The 10,669-nt window shown below is 35.0% G+C and overlaps 1 protein-coding gene across 1 annotated transcript in view; it reads left to right on the top strand.

Moving 5' to 3' along the window:
- Window positions 1–611: 611 nt before the first annotated feature.
- Window positions 612–10,669, top strand: part of LOC113749013 (kinesin-like protein KIN-7C, mitochondrial) — a 28,715-nt gene continuing 18,657 nt past the window's right edge. The window contains exons 1-9 of the mRNA XM_027292638.1: window positions 612–919; window positions 1,009–1,106; window positions 2,565–2,654; window positions 4,371–4,423; window positions 7,298–7,363; window positions 7,475–7,528; window positions 8,473–8,532; window positions 9,769–9,847; window positions 10,101–10,168. Coding sequence (XP_027148439.1) covers window positions 633–919; window positions 1,009–1,106; window positions 2,565–2,654; window positions 4,371–4,423; window positions 7,298–7,363; window positions 7,475–7,528; window positions 8,473–8,532; window positions 9,769–9,847; window positions 10,101–10,168 — 855 coding nt within the window. The 5' untranslated portion in view covers window positions 612–632. The remainder of the gene's footprint in view (window positions 920–1,008; window positions 1,107–2,564; window positions 2,655–4,370; window positions 4,424–7,297; window positions 7,364–7,474; window positions 7,529–8,472; window positions 8,533–9,768; window positions 9,848–10,100; window positions 10,169–10,669) is intronic.

Genomic DNA, 10,669 nt, shown 5'->3' with positions numbered 1-10,669 from the left:
ATTAAAATTTTCAAAAATTTTCTTTATAAATTTAACTTTTACCTATGCAAGAAATTAAAAATATTTTAAGTTACATACTTAAGATTTAATTGGATTAGAGTCCATCCCGTCAAAGGAAATTATTTGATTCCGCCTATGATCACATTACAAAAAGAAGTGCTATAGTGATCAAATAATTTCCTATCCAAACACAACACAATATATGAAATTTTGTGTAATCGATTTAAGAATTTAGAAGAAAATGTAAAAATTTTCAACTTTTCATACTCACCCAAAAATCATTTCTTTTTTTTACTTGTCCATCTAACAAATTTAATTTTTTCTATTCTTTTAATGTAAATAGGAGATTTTGAATCCGAAACATCTCATTTATACTCGTAACAAAACTTCTCATCCCTCTACCTCATCTTACAAATTGGTTCTTCCCACACACAAGCACCAAGACACCCAAAGCCCGTTTCAGACATTTCACATCTATCAGTCAAACCAAAAGAAACCCCTCCACAAGGGCCAAAACGGCAAAAGGGTCCAAAATTCAAACGACACATTTTGGACTTACAAAATCAAAAGCTTCTCTTTTTGGAGGGACAAAAGGCGGCAAACTACCGCGCTGGCACGTGACTTCCCCAGAAATGTCCGCTTCCAAGTCTCTCCGGTCATCTATCTCGCCGTTCCGGTCCCGGAAATCCTCACTGGCTCCGACTACTAAACGCCCTCCTACTCCTCCTTCCGCCTCCTCTTCTTCTGCTTCTTCTACGCTGTTGTTTAAACCTCCTCATCATCCTCCTTCGGTTTCTCCTCCAACTAAGCCGACTCAGTCAACGACGACGCCGGCTCCATCAAGCTTCAACCGTTCACCGCCGGACTCAAACAAAGCTAAAGAGAACGTCACTGTTACCGTTAGGTTCCGTCCTCTCAGGTACTTCTTCATTACTGTTAGAAATTTTTATTTTTTGCCTTGTTTTTGAAAATTCACATTTTTGCTGAAAAATTTTTTTTTTTGGGCAGTGCGAGAGAAATTAGTAAAGGAGATGAAGTAGCTTGGTATGCTGATGGAGATTGTACAGTTCGGAATGAGTACAGTCCCTCGATTGCCTATGGTTTTGGTTCGTATACAATTCTCTGTTTTCTGCAAGTTCTTGTTTTATTTATTTTATTTTTATCATTTAGATGTAGAAAAACGCATTGCATTAATGAGATCTTTTGGATACATGGTTGAAAGTATTAATCTTTCCCACACTGTTAGTGTAATAAAAAACATGAAGGTTTAATTTTTAACACGAGCGGGCTTAGTTACATGTCACGTGTTCAAGTAGAGACTTTTATGGGCCATGAATATAAAGGGACTTTCAAGAATAATTATTTTCTGCCATGCCATTTGTAGAAATGCTTAATTCTTGTTAGATCAGTAGCTTGTAGGTGGCAGATATCATGTTCTAGTTCTTACATTTGGATAGTGTAAGTTTGTCCTTAATGTTCTAATGTGTTGCATGCTTATTTCTAATCGCACGTCTGGTCCTTTTTCTTTTAAGAAGTGCTTGTTCAAATTCAAGGTGAAAATAATGAGAGTTCTATTAAAAAGGTTGAGTCATGTAAACCATTCTTAAGTGAATTGAAGCCTAACAAGAAGAGCCAATATTCTTACTTATTCTGTTTTCAGTTATCTGATACATGAGCTAGGGGGGACATTTCAGAATGATCAGGTAAAAGGAAGTAGAGTCTGGTAGTGGCGGTAAAAGGGTAGGGGTAATTGCCAGTTTCAGTTTTAGGTTGAGGTGTGGCGTGCTCACAAAATGTGCACTTGCCTGTAGAGCACATCTCTTTCAATACATTGTATGAAAGCGAGCATATGCACAGAATTTATTGGGGATTGTACATGATATTGACCACAACCATTCGTTTCAAAAGAGTTTGATGTGCATGTTGACTTGGCCTTTGTAACGAAATTTGTGATACTAAATGCTCCTGTTTTGGTATAGATGCGTTAGAATTTTAAACAGTTGATGAAAAAATTCTGTTGTTTAAAGGTCAGGGAATAGGAAATAAGATTTGGATAGTATGCTGGTGAGTGTTTTAGCAATCCACCGTAATTTTTATTTTTATGACTATACCAGGTTTAAGGGTTAGGAAAGTTGTAAAGTAGTGGTCTATATTATTATCAGATAGCTTAATGAAGAGATTTTTCTTTTAGTATTATTTTTTTGAAATTCATCTGGTTTCATAATGCTGTTGTTGGATATGGTTTGTGAACTTGTAATGTAGGATGAGACTTCTAGATATTTGGTTTGTAGCTGGGTGGAATGCTTTCTCTGCTCTTATTAATATCATGATTTGCTGCTCAACTCATTCAACTCCTTCTTTTCCTATTTACCTGTTTATATCCTGAAAGTCAAGTGCCTTTCAATTGAATGGCTTTTGTGGAGTTCAACTTTATTAGGTTCATAAAAAGTTCTGCAAATCTCACCCATTGTTTCTTGCATATGCTTGTGTACTTGGAGTTTTTCTTCTTGAATAATTTCAGGATCTGTACCTTATAATTCTCTCCTTATGTTCTTATGATGCAGATAGAGTTTTTGGTCCGGCTACTACTACTCGGAATGTATATGATGTTGCTGCTCAGCATGTTGTAAGTGGAGCTATGGAAGGGGTAAATGGTAACTACTTGTGAACATGTATGCTAATGAGGGTGAAGTTTCTTCAGAAAGTTTCTGGTTACATGATGTTCCAATGCATTTAAACTAGACTGTAGATGCCTGCTAGATAGCACTGTTATGCTACATTAGCCTGTAGGGTAGCAGTTTTCATCGATTTTGCTCATAATACGCTTTAGCCCACTACTCACCGCCCTTGAGTATCATGCCTTTTTTTAATTTCTGACTTTTTAGATCCTTACCCCTGAAGCTTTACATCATGTTGTTGATTAGTTGATAAAGCTGGTAGTATAGTATTAGTGGCATGGTTGTCAGACAAAGATGCCCAGGTGACATTGTCTTTACCCGAGGGAAATGGCAAAACCTTTGAGCAGTTTTTTCACCTTTCCTACTGCCTCAAAGCAACAACTGCTTGGTGATGTTTAATGTTACAACTTCACTTAGGTAGAAAATTAAAATTAGTTATCCTTGCAGTTGAATTTAATGAGTAGGAGTCTAGGATGCTTATATTGGAATAAGTTTATGGTTATTGTGCTGTGGCATCGGACATTGGACTATTTTATGTTCACTTAACAGAATTGTTTCCACCATGCTGTTATGCTCAGACCATTTTTTAGCTTCATGCTTTCACTTTTGGTGGCTATCAACATATACATATTAATATGTATCTAACTTTAACTCTTTTTCTTATTTACTTAGGTTGTATTTTTGTAGAAACGGTTTGTTTCCATGCCACATGTGGCAATTGCCCCTCTCAATTTTAAGAAAATACTTTTTAAGCTTAGAACATACAAAATATTTCAAAGTTGCTCTATGTTTGCCCTCCTAGAATTTTTGACTATTCTCTTTCCTATCTTCATTGCGCCCTCAACTCAAAAAAATACAAAAAATTAAATTTCATTCTTTGTGCTTCAGAAAAAAACTTGGGATGATCTATTTAAAGTTAATTTTATGTCAATCCAAGAATAAATCTTTTAAATGGAGTAGGGTAGCAGGCGTAGTCTCCTTTAATTCAGCACAGGGATATGACGAGAAGCTACTCTTGAGGTGCTTGTGGAACAGTTGGCTGAAATGTTGTGCTGACCTGGTGTGTTGTAATATCGAAGTGGTTAATTTATTTGTTAATTTTAGTAAACATGGACGAAAAATCATCAAAAGCTACATCCTTTTCAGAAGAGATTCGAAGTTGTTTCTGCAATCCTGAGCATTGAAGCATATATGACTTTTTAAGAGATACACTGAGCTGTTCATTGCTTTGGATTTCACATGTAATGTACACCTGCTATGTCTATCGACAATCATACTTCTTATTCTATACTTATTTCTACCGAGCATCTCATGCATTTTATTGTCCTGATTCTTAAGCTATGCAAACATTTTGAGGGAGTTTTTGAAGATTGACTAAATTATTTGTCTCCCCACCAAAAAATTAAAAGAAAAGGAAAAAGAACACACATTCTGAAGTTGAAAAAAGAAAAGAAAGTTAACTTTTTTGTTTTTCATTTGCTGTGTTCCATGAAAACATAGACTTATAATGCACATCTTGATGATGAGCTTGTTAAGTGGTAAATGGTTTTGACTTCTTATGAAGCAGAAATGATTTAATTATAATTCTTGGATTAAGAATGCAAGATAGATTTGGACCAACCTACTTGAGTTAATATTTGCTTACGTATTGCTTTTTAAGGCCATGGTAAGATGTAATTTTGGTGGTTTCAGGTACAGTATTTGCGTATGGGGTTACCAGCAGTGGAAAGACTCATACAATGCATGTAAGTTAGTAACACAGTTTTTGCATGCCTCTCCATCATACATTTTCCAGTATGTTTCGGGAAAGCAGTAGAAGATACTATGTTGTACTTCACTCAGATTGCACAGCAGTAACATTGACTTGCATTGGAGATTCCTCAGGCTTAGAATTCATAAAACCCATCTCACTGAATTTTTACTTGACAGCAACAATTCTTTCATACCATCTAAAACAAGATATTAGAGTCACTCTTTCTACTTATTAGCTCAAGTAATACGATTCTGTAACAATTTATATGAGAGGCAATTACCAGATCATGTTTTATATTTATTGCAAACAACTGCTTATGTTGCTAGATCAAAATGTGATGTGGCTTTTAATCCTACTTCTCTATAGATTTTATTGGGCAGTGACAACATCCAAATGGACTTTTAGGGATGTGCATTTTGTACTTGTCCATCTTTTTCATGTGGCTCGTTTAAGATGGACTGTCTGAGAATTCATTTTTATATGATTGAGTACTCTGAGTTTGCAATATACACAGTACATCTGATGCTCTATAAAATGCCTTATTTTTGTATGATAATAATCTTAAAAAGAGAAGGACTCTTAATATAAGCAAACATCATTTACTGTATCACTTATTTGTGTGAAGTATGCTGTCAAACATATAGTTTATTGTTTCACAGCCTAGATGTCGTCTTATTGTGATGGTTAGTATGTGCAAGATTTGACTAGATTCAGTGCAGAAGTTGGAGATCATATTTTCATTATATGCGTCAGATCATAAATTAAAACCTTTATCTGAAAATGGAACTGCCACTCAAATTTAGAACATATTCAATTGCATACTACTGGAATTTGATACTAATATGCTGTAAGAATATAGTAAGGAGCAATTAGTCATCTCAATGGGTAGGGTTGGGCTGTATCTACTAATTTTAGATTCTGACCCTAAATTTATTCGTGCCCAAACCCATATCGAGACCCTCATGGGTTTGCAAAAGAAGACTCAGACTTAGATCCTTGAGGGTTTTGCTACGTAATGGATATCCATGGTTATTTTTATAATGTGCATTTAAAAATTACAAATTGCAAACAATAATAAATATGGATTTCAAAGATAATGTGAACATAATTTAGTTACCATTTTCCAAGTAGCAAAATTAACATCCAAGATTGTTGCATGCAAGAAATATGAACTAAAAGCATAAAATACTGTAACTAATTAATTATATTTGCTGGAAATATTATCAATAAATATCGGTTTGGGGAGGGTCTAGGTTTAGTGTTTGGGTCCAAGTAGGGTTTCGATTTGATAATTTAGACTCAAACATGGAACACTTGATCGGCCTAGGTAGGATCTGGATAAGATACGACCAATGACGTGCCTAGGAACAATTGTTCATAATCTTCTAGAAGGATGTGCCTTGGTAACAAGATTTCCAGCTATCATGGTTATCAATTACTGCAGGCAATAGTAAGCTGAGATGATTGATGACGATGATGGACATTTTGCTTATGCAATACTTTTGGAGTGAGAGACTTGAAGAGGACTGGCATGGCCGCTGTTGGAGATTGATATGATGAAGTTCAAAGTCTCCCTTGGTTGGGAAAGGAGAATCTAAACTTCGGACATCTAGTGAACTGAAATGGTTGTTGGGAATTATAAATCTTTTTTTTTTTTTTTTGAATCTCCAATGTATCCTCTTAAGTGCTGGTTATAAGAGCATGAACCTGCAATATATGATCCTCATCATGCCACTTTTGCCCCTGAAAAGCGTGATTCTAACCTTTCACAATATTTAGGGCTGAATAGCTCCTTGTTAAGTGTTGAATTTAGTTTTTTTTAATGCCCAATTGCTATTTTCATGTAGTTTGCCTTTGCCCAGTAGGGGGACGTTGCTCCTTGAACTCCAAAACTCCATCTCCAACAAGGCCCTTCATTGAAAAATCCGAATTTATGGAGTTTAGCCTTTGTACCTCAAACCCTGAGTCAGTCATAATCAAAATTTGAGAACGAAAACATTGATGATAGCCTCTGCATATCAACATAGTGTACTATGGACAAGGCGTTTCTGGAGTCTTGGATATGATATGGAGTCAAATATGGGACCAACCTAATAACTCCTTTGTACATGTGAAAATCCCTTAAGTATAATCTGATGTTCCTTTGAAGGAATGAGTAGGTTAGTATACAAAGCTGGGTTCTATTTTCCCATTCAGTTTTCTGGTGCTTTCTCTGGGAAAAGCATTGACATGGTCAATACTAAGCTGACAAAAGCGCTGATTTCTAGTACCATTTGTTTTATTTCTTCTTCTAGTGCAACTCCATCTAGAATTCCTACTTTTTAGTTATCTGAAAAACTTCACATACAACTATGCTTCATGGAAAATTCTTCAACTTAAAGGAACAAAATATATCAAGCTTCAACAATGATGTTGAGGTACTATAGACAAAGTTAAAATGTTCCTTTAGTTCGGCTATTTCATGTAACTTGCACTTGAGTGCAGTGAATATTTTTGTTATTTCTATATCATATAAACTGTATACTCTTATTGGGGCCATTAGAAAATTACATGCATAATTCAACTTAATTGTCCTCACAGAAATATCTATATAGGCCACAATTTTAACTACCAGTGAGTTAATATACAAGAATATTATATCTAGTTAGATCCCTTTGTTCAGTTTCATTGACAAGACATTAACACCTGCTGTTCAAGTTTTCAATCTTCGCTGCTGCATCTGCCTACTGGTGCCTTGTATAGGAGATACATTGGAGGTTATACTTCATTGGGTCTACAGGAAAAAATTCGGGAAATGCCTTGCTTGAGAAATTTTTTCTGCTCTCCCATTGTAGTAAATGTTTTTGTTTTATGTGAAATTGCTCAGGGGGAGCAAAAGTCACCGGGGATAATTCCTTTGGCAGTGAAGGATGTCTTTGGAATTATTCAAGAGGTACTTTCTATTCCCTCTTTTTTGGGAAAGAGAACAGCAATCAAGCCTTTCATGTCATTTCTTGGAAAGTGCTCTTTCCAGCTTTTGATCCACTTTTTATGTCTTTATTAGACACCAGGGCGAGAGTTTCTTCTCCGCGTTTCTTACCTAGAAATCTATAACGAGGTGAGTTCCATCCTATAACTTTCTTTGCAGGTGGCTTGATTGGCTTTTATTTATCTGCCTGAATATTCATCTCCACTCACCAAAAAGAGTGTCTCCGAGTGTCAGTGAAACTTAATAACTGAAATCAAATTTCCATATGAAAACCGAAGTAAATACAACCAACTTGACCAAAATATTCTTCTAGTTAGAAAGCGATGTTGTGTTTTTCAATCTGTGGTGGTTCTGTATTGCTTTTCTTTCCTAGTTGACCTGTATTTACCAATCATTATGCACCTTAAAAACTCTCTCCAAAGTTTAGAAGCACATACTGTACCATCAGATTCAAAAACTAACATGGTTGTCTAATTTGTTGGTAACTTTTCCCAGAAAAGAGAGATACAAAGTGCAACTTATTGTTCATGGAGTGCTTTTCTATAATTGCCTCTTAAATATCCTATAGGCCTTGAATTCTAGTTGTAGCTAATACTCCCTTGTAGTACATTTTTAAGATCATTGTCTAAGCACAATATGCTTTTCAGGAAGTTGCTTTTGTTTGAGATGATCTACAATGAGTCTGTTTTTTGAAACCAGTTCTTTCATGGTATAGATGACATGGTTGTATTTGAATCTGAATTTTGTAATTTTATTTGTTAGGTAACCTTTTGTTTTTCTCCTTAACGGTTTTTAGATTATGAGTGGAAGTGTCACAAGAAGGTTTTATTTCTTTTGTGTTTATGCCTTTAGGTATTCAAAAGATATGTGAATATTCCATATGATGGAATTCCTCAATTTAATATTGGACTAGTTTGTTGCTTATGATTGCATTTTTCACATGTTTACATTATCAGAACCTTGAAATACTAGTTTTTTCAGTTTGGGTTTTTTTCATTCTTAGTGCCAATTGAAGAAGCATTTATCATTATTGTAAATCATATTTTGCTGTTCATTTCTTTCTTGGAATTTAGGTCATCAATGACTTACTTGATCCAACAGGGCAGAATTTAAGAATAAGAGAGGATACCCAGGTTTGTGTTAATTACATGTGCATGTACTTTTTATGCTATTCTCAAATAGTTATTAAAGGATGAGGCACTTGTGTACTAATTTATATTCTTCTATACTTTATGTTACTTCACTGCTATCTTTATTTAAGTGGATGTTTGAGAAAGTTTAAGTTCCAGTTATGATGAAGGTTATTGAGAATTTATCATATGTGAAATACTCCTTATGCTATGGAATGTGCAATCTGAAGACCGCATAATGCACTATTTTATTGTTTCAGATTCAAAATAATGTGATGTTAAGGCCAATATGATCCTTTCATTGGTTGCTAGTAATTTTGAGCTGCATATCTTTGGTAGGTTAAAGTTGCGTGAACCATAATCTTTTGCAAAGGATGTCTACCTCTTGCTTTTTTATACGTCTATCCTTCTGTAATTATTGATCTACCAATCGATTTAATGCTAGCTTTATCACAGCCTCGGAAGGAGAAAAGTAAACCAAAAACTATTCTGATGTTGGGGAAGGGGCATGGTGTTGGTTCCTGCCACATTTAATAATCAAGATAAGAGGAGGGGATGGGTAAACTGGTTGCAACTTGGCATAGAATGCTGCATTGAGAATTAGAGAGAACTAACAAAAAAAAAAAAAGAATTTGGCAAAGGTTTCTTCTTTATAACCTTGCTGAAAGTTGTTGACAGTATGAAGACTTAAATGTATGTATAATACTTCCTTCTTATGGTAGGAATAATTTGATTTCTAGTGCACTTGAAATAAAGTGGATGGGTTCACTGGATATGTCTGAAAGTTTCAGGAAGAGAGACAATTCGCCCACTATGTTGGATCTATGATAGCTCTCGTTCGTTGTGTTGATTAAAGGCTATTGGTGATCTCCTTGAGGTCAAATTTAATTGCAAATATTTTGGTTTGCGCAGCAGTGATAAAATAAAAGACAAAACTAGCCAGCTGGCCTAATATTAGCCAGTCTTACAAGCCACACAGTGAAATTGAATCGCCATTATTCAATCCTAAACAGATTTGAAATCAAGTGGTGGCATGATATTTGGGGTTTGGCCATTTTAGCTTTGTTTGACAAAATTTTTGTTGCATCTTTTCTTATTCAATTTATGTCAAAATACGAACTAAATTTCTTAGTGTGACTTCCAAAACCAGTGATGATGTTATTCATTTGAATAGCTGCCTTTTTAGCAAATCTTTTGGCTCTTCAGACAATAAATCAGATTGAAGGTGCCATTTTACAGGGAACCTTTGTCGAGGGAATAAAGGAAGAGGTAGTCTTGTCCCCTGCTCATGCTCTTTCGTTGATTGCTGCTGGAGAAGGTATTTGACTAAATTTCCTATTCAGTTGATCAGAATTTTTGATAAATCATTTGCTTATTGAGGCACATAATGCATTCTCTCTTTAACTTTGAACTCGATTAGTATATTCAGCATTTAATAATGGTCACTGCTTATTGATGTTATTGGATTTTGAATTTTTTTTGTTTGTTTTTTTATACCATTGTTAACTTCTCTAGGTCCAAGGTTGGTTGACTAAACATATCTTAAACATGGTTTTATGATGTTGATGCAGAGCACAGGCATGTGGGCTCTAACAACTTTAATTTACTTAGCAGCCGGAGCCACACAATATTCACTTTGGTAGTAATTTTCTCTTACATGCGCTTAAACTGAATTATGCTTACCTTTCTTTACTTGACAGTGACCAATGCATTGCTCTATTAGGCTATCTTGCTTCATATGTCATTGTTGCATGATATTATCAATTAAAGACAAGTTGCAACTGCTAGACACATAGTCCAGTTAATTTGATATTTTATCAATAGCCTCTCAAGCATAATTATGTTTCTACATACAGCCTGCAAGTGGAGATTACAACATGTCCTAAAAGTGGGGATTTACCAAGATGTTTTTGTAAAGTGGAAGTGGTTATGACAACGTTGTTCACCCTCTCAATGTTGACGCTTAACGAAAATATTTCATAAACTTCTCCTATTCACATAGTTACACTAATTAAAAACCATAGCAATATTGCCTACCAAGCCATTTATAAGTTATTATTACCAAACCCATAACTTTACCACTACAAAATAACCTGATTAAGCTTCTGGATACTTTGATCAGATTACTTTAAATAGTTCT

The sequence above is a fragment of the Coffea eugenioides genome, chromosome 10, assembly GCF_003713205.1.
Source record: "Coffea eugenioides isolate CCC68of chromosome 10, Ceug_1.0, whole genome shotgun sequence".
NCBI classification, from domain to species: Eukaryota; Viridiplantae; Streptophyta; class Magnoliopsida; order Gentianales; family Rubiaceae; genus Coffea; species Coffea eugenioides.
The sequence above is the reverse complement of the archived record's forward strand: the minus strand, read 5'-3'. Positions and strand labels throughout refer to the sequence as shown.